The sequence below is a fragment of the Sus scrofa genome, chromosome 6, assembly GCF_000003025.6.
Source record: "Sus scrofa isolate TJ Tabasco breed Duroc chromosome 6, Sscrofa11.1, whole genome shotgun sequence".
Classification (NCBI taxonomy): Eukaryota; Metazoa; Chordata; class Mammalia; order Artiodactyla; family Suidae; genus Sus; species Sus scrofa.
In genome coordinates this window covers 78,575,823-78,593,787 of record NC_010448.4, presented here as the reverse complement: position 1 = coordinate 78,593,787, position 17,965 = coordinate 78,575,823, and the positions used below count along the sequence as shown (strand labels likewise).

The 17,965-nt window shown below is 47.3% G+C and overlaps 1 protein-coding gene across 1 annotated transcript in view; it reads right to left on the bottom strand.

The window, feature by feature from the left end:
- VWA5B1 (von Willebrand factor A domain containing 5B1) overlaps positions 1–17,965 on the bottom strand; it is a 61,608-nt gene that overhangs the window by 20,623 nt on the left and 23,020 nt on the right. Inside the window, 9 exon segments of the mRNA XM_021095476.1 lie at positions 137–320; positions 2,414–2,599; positions 4,268–4,382; positions 4,856–5,058; positions 6,785–6,895; positions 11,057–11,233; positions 14,788–14,912; positions 16,014–16,145; positions 16,999–17,144. Coding sequence (XP_020951135.1) covers positions 137–320; positions 2,414–2,599; positions 4,268–4,382; positions 4,856–5,058; positions 6,785–6,895; positions 11,057–11,233; positions 14,788–14,912; positions 16,014–16,145; positions 16,999–17,144 — 1,379 coding nt within the window.

Below are 17,965 nucleotides of genomic sequence, written 5' to 3'. Positions count from 1 at the left end.
ATAGTGCCCACCTCCACAGCTGCTAACCATTCAATGAGAATGAATAAAGTGCTTAGGACATAGTAAGTGCTTAGTAAAATGTAGCAATCATGGCCTCCTTGGAAAAGGAAGTGAAAAGAAATGGCAGCAGACTAACCAGGATTGATGGTGGGGTCTCCACTGGATGGCTGGGTGTCTTTGGCTTGCCTCAGGCTGAAGGGTGCCCCCAAGCTCTTGGCACAATCTCCACTGTCTGGGCTGGGCCCCTCATCTTGTGAGTGGTAGAAGACAGAGCTGCCAGACTCCTGAGAGTGTAGCATGCTGTATCGTCTTCTCTTGTCCTGGAGGGAGAGAGATAAAAGAGGGCTTGGACTTGGGCTACTTGTAGGAAGGATGTCCAAAGGGCAGCAAGATGCATGAGAGGAGATGGTAGAGGTTCCACACTTGAAGAACTGGAATAATAGGAAAGTTTTTTTGCTTGCTTGGGGAATTTAGGGAGACTTCTGTTTAAAGGATGGTGAATGGAAGTGATTTTTCTGTATCATTACGTTGTTTATATTGTGAATTATATATTAAACTTAAAAAATGTAATTCTAAATGCTACTGCTGTCTCCAAATAGATAAGCAAAATTAGAAACATGAATCATCTGTCCCTTTCATTCCGTTCTCCATGATATAAACATATATAAAAATATAAGGGCTTTTGGGGGTCGTCTTACAAAAACTGAACCATACTACTGACATTTATCAGTAGCTGGAATTTTGCACTTAAAACATTTTGGAAATCTTTCATATCAACTCATTTAAACATGCAATATGCTACCACACCTTATTGTTAAGCATTCTCTTCATGGCTGCTTAGCTTTTGCCACCATAAAAATGCTATGCTCAATCCTTGGACATAAATCTATTGCATCACTTTTATTTTTGGTGTTTGATTCTTAGAAGATTCTTCTGGGTTGAAAAGTTATATAGTTCTAATTTCATTATTATTTCTAGATTGCCTCCCAGAAGGGCAAGTCATGTTTTCACCCTTTACCCAACAACTCTACTAGTAGCAGGAGAAAGCATTGCCAGTTTCATGGGTAAGAGAATGGATTTGATAGTCCCTGCTAGTAGTACGGTCTGTGGATGATCTGCTAGCTCCCAGACCCCCAAGAAAGGCCTAAACTATGCACAGTCCTGACCAGCATTGGCTGAGCATTTTCCCTCTGCAGCTGAACATTCTACTCTCCAAAACACATTTACCACTACTGACCATGGTTCTTAGAGATGCCATAAAAATTCCAAAATCTGGACATTTCAAATGAAATGTTAACTTATCTTGAAAGCTTGGAGAAACATTCCTGTGTGGTAAGTTTGTTAGAGCTGAGGAGGGGCCGACCATTTAGACAGGGTATGTGCTGTCCAGTTTACTATATTTCTCACCTCTCCTCTCTATGAACTCAGTGGCAATGGCTACCCCTCATGTTTGCCCTTTTAATTTTTTTTTTTGTCTTTTTGCTATTTCTTGGGCTGCTCCCGCGGCATATGGAGGTTCCCAGGCTAGGGGTCTAATCGGAGCTGTAGCCACCGGCCTACGCCAGAGCCACAGCAACACGGGATCCGAGCCGCGTCTGCAACCTACACCACAGCTCACGGCAACACCGGATCATTAACCCACTGAGCAAGGGCAGGGACCGAACCCGCAACCTCATGGTTCCTAGTCGGATTTGTTAACCACTGCACCACGATGGGAACTCCTGCCCTTTTAATTTTTATAAGCTATTTCATCCCTCTAGGCAAAGAGTTTGTGATTCTTGCTTCAAAAAAAAAAAAAAAAAAAAAAAAAACAAGACGACAGATTCTTCAAAGGGGAGCGAAGAGACTAAAGAGGAAGATAGATGAGAAAACAGCTTCTTGGGTAATCTTCTACATTTTAGCATGAATTCTACCTCCCTTTGAGAAGTTGCTTGCTTTCATCCCACTTCTGCCACCCCATACGAGGGATTTACACATATTAAAAAATAAAGCACAAATTCATCTAAGGAAACATGACTTGGCTAGAGTGTTTGGGGAAAGAAACCTGAGTAAAGTTGTTCTGAACTGAATTGTTCATCAAAATCACTTAGGGGAGATTATGTAAAATGCAGGTTCCTAGGCCTTATGCTTAGAGATTTTTCCGTTCAGTAAACCTAGGGATTTGCATTTTAAACATGTTTCCCAAGTTCTTCTGTTGCAGAGGATCTTGAGAACCACATATTGAGAAGGTAGCATTTACCCAAGCAGTGTCACCATGACCAAATGGCCATGGCCTGACAACTATACCCTACAACATAAACACAGATGCAATTGGTTCCTAGACGCCATGAATAAATAGTCTTTCCAGCCAAGTGTGGCTTTGTGGGCAGAGTTCTGTACCCCCACTGACCCGTGGAATTTCTAAAATACTTACGGTTCTGGGATTGGAGATGTATAAGGAAGCATCACAGACAATGCCATACCCCACCAACCGTTCTCCAGGGAAGAGGGAGCTGGAGCTGACAGGTGAGATCAGGACCTCAGTGGTTTCAGGGAAGACCCACTCCACAGTCACATCACTCAGGACTGGAGCCATGGCCTTCTTCAGGGATTTGACCATCTGTTGGGCAGGGTAAGAACACAAGTTTGGGGGATGTGTGACCAGGGATACGTACAGAGGAAGAGCATGAAGACCAATGTGGGTGCGAGCATGAGGGAATGTAGCAAGAGAGAAGTGACAACAGGCCTTGAGATGGCTTGTTCAGGAGTGAATATGCCTCTGAGCTTCTTAGACTATTGGAATGTCAGAGTTGGAGTAGATCTTCAGTGCTTCTAAGTGTAGTATGTATGTATGTATGAATGTATTTATTTATTTTATCTATGTATCTATCTATCAATTTTTTGGGGGGCCACACTCATGGATGTGGTAATTCCCTGGCTAGGGATCAAATCCATGCCACAGCCGTGACCCAAGCCACAGCAGTGACAATGCCAGATCCTTAACCACTAGGCCACCAGTGAACTCCCAAACATACCATTTTATAAATGAGAAAAATCTAAGACTCAGAGTAGAGCTGAGATGAGCCCGGGGCACACAGAAAAGTTTGTGTTAAAACATAGACTGAGCAGTGACCTTAAGCAAATCAACTTGTCTTCCTGGACCACAGCTTCCCCTTCTGTTAAAGGTAGCTAGTAATCTCAACTCTCAGTGTAGTTAGGAGGATTATCTGGGATACTGCAATTAAAGTATCTACCCCATGATAGGTGTTCAATAAATGACAGCTAGTTTAACATTTAGACAGTGGTTGAAGTTTCCTCTAACATACTGCAAAGCTGGAGAAAAATGATTTGGAAATTGTGGCAGCCATAGAGGTGTCCCTTTGAAAAATCTCAATCCCCTTTGTCTCAATCTCCCTTTAAGAAAGACTGTGTCTTTGGCTGCAAAGAATGCAGTTAGATAATAATCTCTATGTACAATGCTTCAACTTTCAAATAAAACAAAACAAAACAAAACAAAAAAACACCTCTCTCTGGAAGCTCCCAGGCGACAAATGAGCATGGCAGGGATATTAGTGCCCGGACTTTCCACCCAGCATATACCACCTAATGGGCAATTCTTGCTTCAGCGATTTCTGTTGGGTTTGTTGAGACCTTGCCAGAACTGCACTTCAGTCTGAGGTTTCCCTGCCCAATTCTGCTGCTCTCCTCTTTCACAAGAGTTGCATTTGCACACGGACTAAAGAGTTTTCCTTCCTCTTTCTTCCTCTTTTCCCTTTCACAGATTTTATCCCTCAATAAACCTCTTGCATTCTTAACTTCAGCTCTGTCCCTTGTCTCCAGAGGATCTGGACCGACACAAGGATTTTCTAAGGGTTGGATTATTTGTGCCAATTATGCAGGAAATGGAGAGAAGATTCTAATTATCTTGATTTCTGGGCCCTTTAGATTCTTCTGAGGTGTCATTTGTCATCATCAGGAAGATGGCCAGAGATGAGCCCAAACACAACTCCACAGAGGCAGTGACTACTTCAGGAGTCCCAATCCTGCCCAGCCCATGGGTGAAGCATATGATCCAGGGGCTGGAGACCAGGGCATCTGGTGTCCTGTCCCAGCTCCAGAAATAGCCCACCATGTGGCCTCCACCTTTGATTCTCACTGGGATGCAGTGTGGCCTAGTGGAGGGCTCAGGCTTGGGGTGAAATCCCAGCTCCCCTCACCAAGTTGCTGTATGACCAATCTGTGCTCCTGAGGTTCCAGCACCATAAAAGACTGAAGCCATTCTGCCTACCTTGGGTTGCAGCCGCTCCCCCTCCACCAGGAACTCAGCACTGCCCTTGGACACGGTTGCCAGCCCTTTCACCAGTCTGTGGCAGACGTTGGGGCCAATTCCAAAGCTATAGCACCTGGAGGAAAGGGAGGAGAGAGGCTGCTACTTCCTAGCCTCTCTGCTATTTTTGTCCCCTGATGGGGAAAGGGGCAGATTGTGATCCAGCAGAGCTATCCCAGAGCTGGCTGAAGCTTCAAGCAGAGGGTGAGAGAGAAGGAAGAGGGCCATCAATGGGCACTCACATACACATGTGGACAGCCCATAAAGTCCAACCCCAGCACAGAGTCAAAGCAGCAGGATGGACTTCCTCTGCCTAGGTTGCTCTTTGGGACCTGAATGTGGAGGTATGGCCAACTCATCCCTCCTGAACCACTGTGGGAAAGGTAAACTTTGAAATCAGTCACACCACCCTGGAAACAAACACTGTAGGAATTGTGGGTCTTCTCCTCTCTTTCTGGCATTTTCTACATTGCCTCTGTTCTGGCGCACCCTGCCCTGGGCAGCCCAGAATAACCTAACCGAGCCCTAAGACCTGTTGTTGGTGCCCACCTGGTGGAGAAGGCGTGGTTTCGCACCAGCTCCAGCACTTTCCCGGTGTTGTGGACGGCACCATCTGTGATCAGGAAGAGAAGCCTGGGGTGGCCTTGGAGCACTGGCTGCCGGATGATCCACTTGAGTGGGGAGAGGATGTTGGTGCCACCCATGTCGGCTCGCATCTTCTGGATGTTATCACAGGCCATGGCCAAGCTCTCCTGCAGAGAAGGGCCATGGGCAGGGAGATGGTCCCCAGGGTCATTATATGGCGTGGAAGCTCTAAGCCCCTTGGAGGATGAGTCCTTTGGTTCCCTCAATCTTAGTTCGGCCTCACTGGGGTTGAATCATGTTCCTAATTTCATATCTGCCCCATGCACAGGAGGAATAGGTGGCCATTTTTTGGTGCAATTCTGCCCAATAATTCCACCAAATGATGCCCCAAATGCCACCATTCATGGTAGGTTAACTTACTGCTGGCCTTTCTTTGTTCCTCTTTAAAAATCAAACACCCCTGGAAAATGCAGCCCATCCAGCCCTAATTGCTCGGCATGAAAGTGAGGCAGGAGGTGTGGTGGTAAGAACATTAGACTAGAAATCTTAAGACTTGAGTCCTAGCCTGATTGTGACACTAAATCACTATGATAGTTTGAGGAAAACATATCCCCAATCTGGGCTTCAGATTTCCTCCCTCTTGGACCATCACTGTGAAACCCAATTGGCCAAAGATTCCTGGCACTGGATGGATGTCATGGTAGCAAGGACAGATGTTCCCTGGACATCAGATGTTCTGCCCATGAAGATTCTTTTCTAACGTCCACACTTAGAGTAATGGCATATATCAAAAGTCTTACAATGTAGAGGTATTTTTTGAACGAGTAAGAGTAGAAATTTATCCAGAGGGAATCATTAGGGGGATATATGCAAAATCTCTGCTGTGAAGATTACTAAATAGAAAAAAAAATAGTGACAATCTAAATGTGCAACTGTTAAGGGTTTAGTTAAATAAGTTGCTGTCTATCTGTGTAGTGAAATACTAGGCAGCTATTAAAATTACACTGCAGATTAATACTTACTGGCATGGACATATGCTCATGATAGGCTGTTTTGTTAGAAAAATAGGTTACAGAGAATATGGAAGGTCTAATCCTATCTTTATTGAAAATGTGTGTAAATGCTTAGGACAAGGAGGCATTTATACTAAGCTCTTAACAGTAGTTTTTCTTATTTTTTTTCTGACTGATGTGATCATGGGAAATTTTCAAATTTTTCATTTTGATTATCTAGATTTAAAAATCATGGGAAAATCAATATATAGTATTTCTGTATTTTAAAAATCCATAAATAATTTTCTAATTGAGAAGTGGCTCCTGTATTCTTCCTCCCTCCCTTCCTTCCTTCCTCCAACCCTCCCTCCCTTCCTCCCTCCCTTCCTTCTTGTTCCGAAATCTGGGTATGATGTTCCAAGTTTAAACATGCTCCTGGGGCCACAGTCCTCTTGTTCCAAATTGTACCTTGAGCTGTGTGAGTGTCCTTCTTAGCTTACTTGCCCACCTATTCACTCTTCTACCCCTTACTATCCACTCTTTTCCCTCAACCTTGTATGAGTCTATCATTCTGCTGAGACAAAGGCTTCAGCGAGTGGGAGACCTAAGCTATATCCTCTCCCTACCCCTTCCCTGTACCTCCTCCCTGTGTCCACCCATAGCTTAACCCACATGTTCTTTATTCTAAGGAAGAGGGAGGTCAGAAGACTGCTTCATGGAGATAGCCTCCCTTTGGTTCTCTGCTCCTGGCATGTAAGTTCTATACAGGTGTCCAGGTTCTCTACAGGTGCATCGGCTCTTTGAGGGCAGACCTTTGTGTTACCTCCTCTTTACTTTTCTTTCCTTGCCTCTGCTCCTCACCACCCAACCCCTCCTGGTCCCAGCCATGCCCCCTTCTTACCTCACTGTAGGTCTGACTGGAAGGGAAGAGGGTCTTAAATGTGGATCCAAACCAAATGACATTGAAGAGGCAGGCTGGCATGAGGCTCTTAAGAGCCACCAGCATGGCATCCTGACAGGTAAGAAGAGACATTTGAGGAATAAGGAAGGAGTTATTACTTAGGTACCACACCGTAGTGTTCTTATACCAGCCCAGAAGCAGGCTCCAACTGGACCTTTCACCCCCTGTCTGCACCCAACATCACTTTCTCCCCCAGATCAAGAAATTCTCTGGTGCTGACCAGAGGCGGCACCAAAGCCCTCATCATAAAATTCGTCATCCGTATAGCAAGTCTGAGTTCTCCAAGCCATTCTATTATAGTTTGCCAGTTTCCATTTCACCTCCTGCTGACCCTGAGAGGTAAGGAGAGCAGGCAGCACCCAGTCCTTCCACCCAAACAAAACTGATATCTAAGGGAGACATGTGGCTGGCTCTAGGTCACACGGGTGAAGGAGCAGGCTTCTGGCTCATATCCAGGGCCTTTTGCATCAGAATCATCCCCCCCCTGTCATGAACTAGAGACGTATCTCTTAGGAACAGTCTCTTTAGCTCATGTTTGTTGAATATCTTGGATATGCTTTATGTGCATTACCTAACATAATCTTCACAATAACCCTTGGAGGAAAGCACAGTATTATCCCCATTTTATTCAAGAAAAAAACCGAAACACAGAGAGGTGGAGTGATATGTTTGTGAGCATCCCGATAGTAGGTAGTGGAGCCATGACTCAGATATGTGGCACTTTTGCCTTCAAAGTCTGTGAATTTTAGAGTCTTAACCTATTTAAATTTCCAAAGTCAGGAGACCTTGATAAAGGTACATTCTAAAAAATAATGACAGAGGGAAAGTGGAGGAGCTGACAAGAGGGAAAATATGATACTGATGCTGATACAATGCAATGATAAATACCAAGAAATTATTATGTACCAAACATTGTGCTGAGCACTTTATATTAATTATCTCATTTAATCCCTATAACATGTATAATAGCATAGTGGTTAAGAAGACAGGCTTGGAAGTTAAACATATCTGGGTCTCAGTCTCACCTTTAGCATTGCAAACTTGACCTTGGACTAGCTAGCGATGTCACTCTTCTGAGCCTTAGCCTGGCATATAGTAAACATTCAGTAAATGCTTATGATTACCAGCCCCTTGAGATACACATTAATATCCATACTTCTATTTTGCAGATAAGGAAACTGAGGCTCAGAGGGTTAAGGAATTGTACTGGATTATAAAAACTAAGAATAGGACTGAGGCTTTCAAAACATCGCTCCAAGATCTTTATTCATGTCGGCTCTGCCTTGGCACAGAGCTCAGGATTGAGGGGCTTTCTCTCATCCCCAGAGAATTTATTGATGGCACCCCAGGGATCTCAGCATAGCTTCAGGGAAACAAACTGTTATACTCCAAAATCTGCAAGGAAGCAGCTGCAAGTATATCCTGGCAACTTTCACACCATATGGCCTTCTAAGCTCCACAGACCTGCTGCCCCTCTTCCATCCCCCTCAGTAAACATTAACAATAATGTTCTGTCCATATCCTTTCGTTGCTTCTGTCAATATATGTATTTTTTCTTCAAAAGAAGTCAATATCTGTTTATTTTTTCATTAGCCACTAATGTGTACTGCTGCTAGCAGGAAACTCTGCTGATCCATACAGATTGTCTCTGCTCACACCTATTAGAATTTTTAAAGCCATGTTTTTGGCAGCCAGTGGCAGCTGAAGAATGAGACCAGCTGCAGGAAATTAAATTGGCTGAACTTTCTCCTTTGGCATGGATGTTTGGATTTCTATTCTCTCCTGCCTCCCTAAGCCTAGTTTTTCCTAAAACTTCAACCTAATGCATCACCTAAGGACTCAAGCAACCCCTCCCTCCATGGCCTCATTGTCACTGGGGAAAGGGGTGTGCGGTCTGAGTAGTTTCTGTGACTTTCTCTAAAAGGGGCATGTTTAGCACAATGGAGTGTGCCGTGCAAAGGCATTTGTGAAGGGATGACCTTGAGATCGGCCAGCTAACCTGGAAAAGAATGCAGTAAGACTAAGGGGGAAGGGACTGAGATGTGAGCCACAGAAAGTTATTGTAGAGGTTGGAAAGGTCTTTGATTCAGGAACTGGATTTCCATTCATAAACCAACTCCAATTCATGGGCAGTAACCACCTGAAGCACCAATCTGAGAAGGACATAGAGATTGAATCCAGGATCAGGGTGGAAAAAAAATGTTGTGGTCAGTTATTGATGTCTGTCTGGGCTTGGAAGAGGGAACAGAAGGATGTGTGACATATGTTTGCTCTCTCTGAATTAATCCCTCCTTCTCTTTTTGCAAAAAGAATAAATGAAGCCCAGAGTTGAGAATCAACTTGTCCAAAACCACATAGCAAGTCAGTGGCAGAATTGACCCTAGAATAAAGGCATTGTTCTTCCCACAGAGCCATGCAGCAGCAATGACAATTAGAGAAGAAAAATTTTCTCAGTGGAAGAGTCTGTATAATTCCCCATCAATAATGTAAGGAAAAAGAGCATTGAATCAAGATCCAGAAGGCTCAGATTCCAGGACTAGCTCTGTGATGTTGGGAAGAAATCTTTGTCTCTCGAGGACTCAGTTTCCTTACCTGGAAAATGGCAGGGAAAATGAATCAAATGCTCTCTAAGAGAAATGTTTTAGGTTTATGATCCCATGATACTTTAGAGTAACTGGAGAGATGTCTTCCAAATTGGTGTACAGCTGTGGAATGGAATACACACAGCCACACATGCCTGGAGCATGATTCAGCACTCCAGCACTATGGACAGCTCCCTCATTTCAATGCTTGCCTTTGATGGTGGGCAGGCGTGGGGAAAATGTATCAACCAGTCGTCCACCCCAGTGTCAAGAGGCATCAGACAGGAACTTGGGTCTCATATATGACTGCTCTGTTACATTTCAAGATCACACCCAGTCATAGCAAGGCTGAGGAAATAGCTGGTATCACAGATCCCTCCTAACCCATTCCCTCCTTGCTGATCCTGTTGCCCTGGAAACAAGTTTGCTAGAGGGAGGGATAAAATTTCAGGTGACAGCAGAGCCCTATCCTTATTCCCTCATCCTTTGTTCTTTTGAGCTATGATCCTTTACTCAGTCCAATAAACAGTGACTGGGGGCTTTCCATGTATAAACACAGAGGTAGGCACCATGGAGAGAGGTGGATGAGAAAGATCTGGTCCTTTCCTTTAATGAGGGGATAACTCCAGAGGAGAAGACAGACATCTGCACAACTGAAAATACAAGAAAGAGTTGGATAATGCCATAAACGAGGCAAATAATCTCCTGAAGGAGACAGAATGCTTCTGGATGTGTGTGTATGTGCGTGTGCGTGTGCGTGTGTGTGTGTGTTGGTGGTGCTGGGGTTATCACTCTTTCTTCTACACTCCTTCAGAACACTCCAAAGCATCCAGATTGTGCTCCCAGGAATGTTTGGTTAATAGGACTGTGCCCTATACTTGTCTGTGAGCTCCTTGAGGACAGGAACTATGTTTATAAGCTGCTGAATTTCTAGATAGCTAAGCACAGGGCTTTGCACATATTAGGCATTCGAAAAAAAAAATGAACCAAATCATTTATACTGGGTTTTACACATTTCTTCATGGCAGGGGGTATGTTCAATGAATCTCCAATGTCATGCAGGAGAAACAGTCGGACAGATATGGGTTTAATTTTAGATCATGACCTTGGGTATGTTACTGAAACTCTCAAGGCGGGTTTTCCCATTTGGAAATGGTGACAAAAGCACTGACCTCATAGGATTATTACCTAGATTAAACACCAAGCTGTGCATTAAGTAGCTGAAAAGTGTCTGACCCATAGGAAGCCCTCAGAAAATGTTAGTTTCCTTCCTCTCTTCTCTGTATCCTTCTTCACTTAGTACCTAGGGAGGTGTTTCAGCCAGAGCAGGCACACAACAAAGGCATGTAGAATGCCAAGGGAAGTCACTCCTGACTTCATCCCTTGTAAACAGGCAATGATTAACCTCTGGTCATAGCACTTCAGGGGTTTATCTTGGGAACAAGTTAAGTTTGGGGGTCTCTGTTTAAACTGATATAAAAAATTTGTTTGTCATTTCTCTTAGCCATGGGTGGAAATGGAACCAGGAAGTGGTTCCGGTGTGGAAGGAGGGATGCTTGGAATAGAAAATGCTGAGAAGCCAATTACCCTGGAGCCCTAGATCCCAAGGGAAGGGTCCTATCAGAGGTACCTTGACCCTGTGGATGCTGGTCCCACTCATGCTTCCACTCCTGTCGATGAGGAAGATAAACTCTCCATGGGTCTTTCTCAGGTTGGGCTGGACTGACTGGAGGTCAGGACAGAAGTTGAGCATGATGACAGAATGGTGGGGAATGTCCTTGTGGAGGCGTTTCCGGATTATTTCTGTCTGGAGGAGAAAGGAAAACTCTCATTTGGGCATTCACAGGGTCCAGAGCTGGGGGCTCAGACTGGCTCCCCATCACCCTCTAATCTTTGTCAGGATCACACTCATCCTCTGCGTGAAAGACTTCCAGGTTGACCCTACCTGGCTTCTCAGCTAGACGTTCACAGGATGCAATAGCAGCATGGGCTTTGGAGGCAGAAAGATCTAGGTTTGAATCCCAGCTCTGTCATGGTCCAGCCATGTGATCTTGGGCAAGTCCCTCCTCTGGGTCTGTTCCTTCATTTGTAAAACAGGGCAAATAATGTCTACTTCTGAGGGTGGTTCTGAGGATGAGCTAGTATGCAAAAGGGAAGGCTCTGGCACACACGCAGGCCCTCAGTTGAATAGTGGTTTCTTTTCCTTTCACACCCAGTGGATAATTCATTCCCTGGCTCATCTTGGCTGTGAACTTGCTTTCTCTGGCTTACCGAGTCTCTCCCACTGAGAACTTCCTACTCATGCTTTAAATTTTACCTCTTTGGAAAGACTTCCCCAGTCTTCCCAGTGGACTTAATGACTTTTTTCCTCATCCATGAAATGAGAGCAAGAGTACATCCCTCACCGAGTTACACGGAAGAAATGCAATGCTGGTGAGGCCCACTATCCAGCAGAGAGAGCGTCTCTAAACAGCACCCATCATGCTATTTCTATTTGTCGTGGGACCCAGGCACTTCTCACAGTGCCAGTTTTTGCTCATTTGTCCGTCTCCCCTCTGGCTTGTGTACTACTTGAAGGCAGGCCATGCTTGAGCCTCTTGCATCTCCAGGGCTTAACATAAAGCTTGGTACAGAGCTGGATTCAGTAAATATCAACAGAAGGCCAGCACCATTGTTCTCTGTCACTTCCTGTGTTCTCTTAGCTGGCCTTGTCACGATGCTGCTGAAATGTACTCGACTCTCATGATTGCTCTGCACCAAATCTCACTTCCTCCATCCTCACTCTGCTGTCCTCTCTCTCCACCCTGATTTCCTTTGTCTCGCTCTCTGTGTGTACATGTTTCTCTTTGTCTGCTTCTCAGTTTCTGTCTATTTGGGTCCCTTCCCCAATTCAATGGATAACGTCCTCGTCTACCCAGGTGTTCAAACAAAAGACCTAGAAGTTGTCCTTGATTCCTCTCTTTTCCTCACCCCCCACATCTCGTCCCCTAGGAGAGGATTGCCAGTTCTGTAGGTAAAATGCATTCTGAACTTGTCTTCTTCCGTCACCCCTGCGATCACTCAAGTGCAGGACAGTACCATCTCTTGCCTGGATCTTTGCAATAGCCTCTCCCTCGCCTCTTCCCTCTACTTTTATCTCCTTATGGTCCACTCAACAGAGATCAGATAGTGTGATCATTCTTGTTATTCTCTTGCTTAAGCAATAACGTCCCCTAATACCTTGAACCGGGGCTCATGAAGTCCCTTATGGACTAACCTCTGCCATCTCATGTTTGCCTTACATTTCAGCCACATCGGGCATCTTTCTGTTTTCCAACACATCATCATTATTCTGCCTCCAGTTCTTTGCACATTCTTCCAGTGCTTGACAATCCACCAGGTCTCATTCTCAGACAGGCTTTCTCTAAACACCTGGCTAAACAGCATGCAGTGCTCAACACTCGTTATCATATCATCCTATGTTATGTCATCCACAGTCCCCAGCTCTCTTCAAACTGATTTTGCTCATATGTTTCATTCTTGTCTCTTTCCCTGTGCTGGTGAATATAAGCTCCATGAGGAAAGGAAGCTATTTTCACTGTTGTCTCCCCAGTGCCTAGAACAGAGCCTGACACCTCCTGGGCACTTAGTGTTTGTTGAGTGAATAACTGAGAGGATGACTCTGTATGGGTGTTTTGGTCTGCTGCTGACCTGTGTGCATCATTTTTTTTTTTCAGTCTCTCTGTCTCTATTTGTCTCTGCTTCTCTCTGTATCTCCATCTCTTGCACTCAGTGTATCCCTCTGTGTCACTTGCCCCCTCTTTCCTAATCATGGTTTTTGACAGCTCATCCCACCCACCCCTCCTGTTCGATGCCTCTGGATGCCTGTCTTCCTTCCTGGCGAGGGACTGAGCTCTCCATCCCATAGGGAGCTCCTTTGCCAAAAGCCACTGCCCAGCCTGGCTCTCTTAATGACAGAGCCCAAGGCAGCAACGGCCACATCTGGAAGTGACAGGAGCCTGATTTTTGCCTCTACAAGAGGTGGCGTGGGGGCTCTGGATTCTGTGCTGTCTCCTTGAGCTGCCATTATCCAATTACAATAAACTCATCACTTCTAACAGTTGTGAGTTGATGGCTGTCATCCCTGGAGCTCATGAGAATACAGGGTATTTGCATAACCAACCCAAGGTGGCAAATTAATTCTCATTTGCTTCAGCGGTCCCAGGGCTAATTGATTTAAGGCTTGGCAGGCAGGCCTGGGAGGCTCACGGCAGACTCCCCTTGTCCACATGCTGCAGTTCTAAGAGCTCAGGGCATCCTGGCACTGCCACCCCCACTCCAGCCTTTTATCCCAACTGACTCCTCTAGGTGAGGGGGTACCTCTGAGAGGGCAGGGGTTTCCAGTGGGGTCTCTAATGTAGGGATGGGCATTGAGCCACATGTACCTTCCCTTCCCTGTCTTCCCCATCCCCCATCAAGCAGGAGCCTTGTGGGATCTCTGTCGAAGGGAATGACATTAGCTGTAAGCTGTTTCTGCATTCCTATAGGTTCTGGTGCCATCGTCCTCTGCCAGTGAGGTCGGCAGAAATGAGAGGGCCCCTTAAATCCAGCATAACTGTCCCCCAAGAGCAAGGCTAAGTCCTTAGCCTCATTGTCGCTAAAGCCAGCTCCCTTTTCCCAGCTCACCAGTTATTTTGGGTGCTAAATCTGAGTTTTCTCATCTAAAAAGGGAACACAATAAAAAGAAGTATGGCATGATTCTTAAGCCTACCTTGGCATTCAGGACTCAGCTTGGTATGCAGAGCCGTGAGCAGGAGGGAGATGCTGGGGTGGCCCAGCATCCTCCTACCCCCTTGCCCACCTCCAGGCCCCTACTGATGGCTCCCTTATCATTAGCCTCATGGGGGAAGGGCGGGTAGAGGGAAATCTCTTTCTCAGGCTTTTCCTGTTCTGCCTTTATTCTTTACCTATTGGCAAGCAAGGATCCCAAAGGAAGGAAGAGCAAGAGACCCATTCAACAGGTGGGAAAAGGGAGACCTAGGAGTAGAGATGGAGCCGGGAGGGCACCCAGCAGCTGTAGGGTTCGTGGTGCCTCTTGGGGGGTGTGGATTAGGCTGGAGAACACCAAGGTTGTTTCTGCCACCAGCCTAGAATTCTGCCTGGCTCCGGCACCTTAATGGCACTAGGAGAAGGTGACCTAGCAGGAGGCAGGGTGACCCCTGCACCTGGGAAGTCCACTGAGGGAACCATTGAGAAGGATCTGCCACCAGCTTGCTCACCCCCAGCCCCTGCTTCCAATGAGGCTCAGTCTCCTCATTGGTCCAGGGAAGACCAATGCCACCCCATTTCTGCCACCCATGATGCTGCTTCAGCCACCCTCACCTTTCTCTCTGCACTGCTGTTCTTCTTCATTCCTTTAATGAAATCTGTTCTTCCCTTCAAATGCTGGTCAAACTCTCCCAGGGTCATGTCCCCTTTCTCCATCAAGACATGTGGCATGTGGGGCTCTGCAGAGATGAGATCAACTCTTGGGGTTTGTTGGTGTGTGAGGGTGATGCCGGGGGTCTTCAGCAGAGGGGCAGGTCTTCACAGTGGGAGGACTCCCAGTTGGAAGCTGGGGATGGAGTCCCTGGCTGCTGGAAGTAGTGTAGGGCCATAAGAAGACCCCTTAGCTGGGAGGTAGGGCAGCCTAATGGCTGTGGGGGATTCACTGCCCCTCCCTGGGTCCCAGTTTAACCGATCTGTAAAATGGGAGTGGTTCTGGGCTCTGATCTTTTCACATCTTGACATTCTATGGATTCGTTTCAAATAATTTTTAAAAATTAAAGCATTGTTGATTTACAATGTTCTGTCAATTTCTGCTGTACAACAAAGTGACCCAGTCATCCACATATATATATATATATATACACACACACATTCTTTTCCTCATATTATCTTCTATCATGTTCTATCACAAGTGATTGGATATGGTTCCCTGTGCAATACAGCAGGCATATGGATTTTTTTTTTTCCTTAAGCTGTACCTGCGGCATATGAAAGTTCCCCAGCTAGAGGTCAAATCAGAACAGTAGCTGCCAGTCTATGCCACCACTACAGCAATGCTGGATCAGAGCTGCATCTGTGAGCTGCAGCTTGTGGCAATGCCTGATCCTTAACCCACTGAGTGAGGTCAGGGGTCCAACCTGCATCCTCATGGACACTATGTCATGTTCTTAACCTGCTCAACCACATCGGGAACTCCTTTATTATTATTATTATTTTTAATTGTATGGCTTCTTAAAGAGACGAAAGCTCCCTGATGGTTTGGAGCTGCTAGGGTCTCACTGAGCTTAGGGTTCGAAAATCCTCTGGTGGGCTGCCCTGAAGGCAAATTGTACCAATGGGTTGATGAGATGCTGGGGCCTCAGGAGATGGAATGGGCAGGAGACACTGAATCCTGCCAGTTAAAGCTAAGCTTCCCAAGGGGAAAGCAGCCGGCCTTCTCTCCTCTGCCACATGCCTCTACCCTCTCACTGGCCTCTGGGCGGGGTCCACATGTCTGCGCCCCCGGGTTTAGCACCTCCTCCCTCCCACAGGCACCCGGGGGCCCGCCTGGTGCAGGGTACCGCTGGGGTGGATGAGGATCTCCACTGGGCGGTCGAAGGTGTGCCTGTTGGCCAAGGTGATGAGGACACTCTTGGCAGAGCGGGCGGACGGGGCGGCGTCGGCTCGTATCTCGTGGGTGGGGCTCTCCACCCCTGAGTGGCACAGAAAAGCAGAAGAGGCTTAGGAGTCCCCAGAGGGAGAGGGGCTTGGTGGGGGACCCTGAGACCCAGGCCAGAGATGACTGGCCCTCCAGCCCCATTAGTGGCTCCTGACCTGCTGTGTAAAACCACAGGCAGGCCCCCTCCCTTTCCTCCTCTGCCAAATGAGGGCTTAGATGGATCATGTCAAGTGGCCTTTCCTGACCTGACCTCAGGATGCAGTGGGGGTCAAAGAAGTGGCTTCTCACAGGGCACAGAATGCTAGAGGTCCACGCTCACTCGGCGGGCACTCCTCCTGGGCGGGAATGCCATGTTGCGCTGGGAGGACACTCGTGGACAAGAAACCACATCCTAGTGTCCTTTTATAAGCTTGACCGGGTGGGGGAGGAGAGCCATCAGAGCTGTGGCTGCCTGTTAGCATCATCTGGGAGCTTTTAAATGTCTGGGGTGCCCAGGACTCACCCCAGACCAACGTCATCAGATGCTCTGGGGTGGGATCCAGGCGGCAGGGCTTGGAAAGCTCCCCGGGGGATTCTGCTATGCAAGGGGTACCAGGAAGCAGCTCTGTGGCTGTGGCCTTGAGGACCATGGACTGCCACGCCCCCTTGGACATTTCCCCCAGGAAGCCACTGAGGTGGGGGTAGGGAGAGCCTTGAAACCTGTCCTTGGGAGGTCTCCTCCTGGACAACAGGTTGGGGAGCAGGAAACAGGGGGGCCGTAAGGCTTCATGAGCTTTAGACTGCCTCCATCCGGGCTGGCCAGAGTCTCCGCCCTCCCCTGCTGTCCCCACCCTGGGACCCCAGATCTTCTCTCCAGCCCCACCTGGGTCTGGGTGGCTCCCACTCACCTGCCAGCAGGCATGGCCCTCGGATCTCCAGCTGGAAGTTGAACTCGTATTCCATGGGATTGGACACGTCGGTGTCCAGGAAGGTCGACAGGCACAATTTGTTCCAGGAGTCCAGGGCCCGGGAGCCAAAGCAATGCCTGTCTTTGCTGGGAGGGGGACCAAGAAGAGGAGAGGAAGAAAAGGCGGGGTGGGGTGTAGTCAGGGCCGAGGCAGAGGGCCAGCCGGCACGAGAAGACAGGGGGAAAACAGGGAGTCCCAAGCAGCCTGGGCACCTCTGTAGCCCAACCGGAAGGAAGGATGTGGGGATTCCTTCTACCCCAGAGCCTCGCCTTCCCTCTCAGCCTGACTGCAGGGAGATCCTGGATTGAGACCTAAGGTATCAGGCCCACGGCGTCACGGCATTCACCCTCACTGCTCTCACCTCACCCTGGAAGGGGGCATCAGGGCCCCCATCTCCTCCATCTCCTGGGTGGGGAAACCAAGGCTCAGTAAGATGAGGCTGCCAAGCCTAAGTTCCCACTGTCCAGACCCGGCAGAGCACGCGTCCTCACCCGGGTCTGGCTGGCTTGGCCATGAAACCGTTTGCACTGTGTCACACCACTTCTGAAATCCCTGCCCTGTTCTGCAAGCTGGGAACCCTGGCAGAAGCCACTTCTCCGCTGAGTCTTGGTTTTCTCATCCATGAAATGGGGATAAGAGGGATACAGGTGCCTTGCGTGAACACTGAGCAAAGGGTCACCTGCTGAGCGCTTACGTTTCTGTCTCTCGTTTGTGTCCTCCCTCATGTATCTCAGATTCCCCGCCCCTGCACGGGCGCACATCTGAGGTCTGCAGTTCATGTCCTGGACAGGCACAGTGTCTTGTAAAACAGCCAGTGACATTTGGTTGAAAAGATTGCATTGTATTAGAAATTTCATCAATTGCTTCCCTTTTTTTCTACGCAACACTGTTTTTATTTTTCTATTTT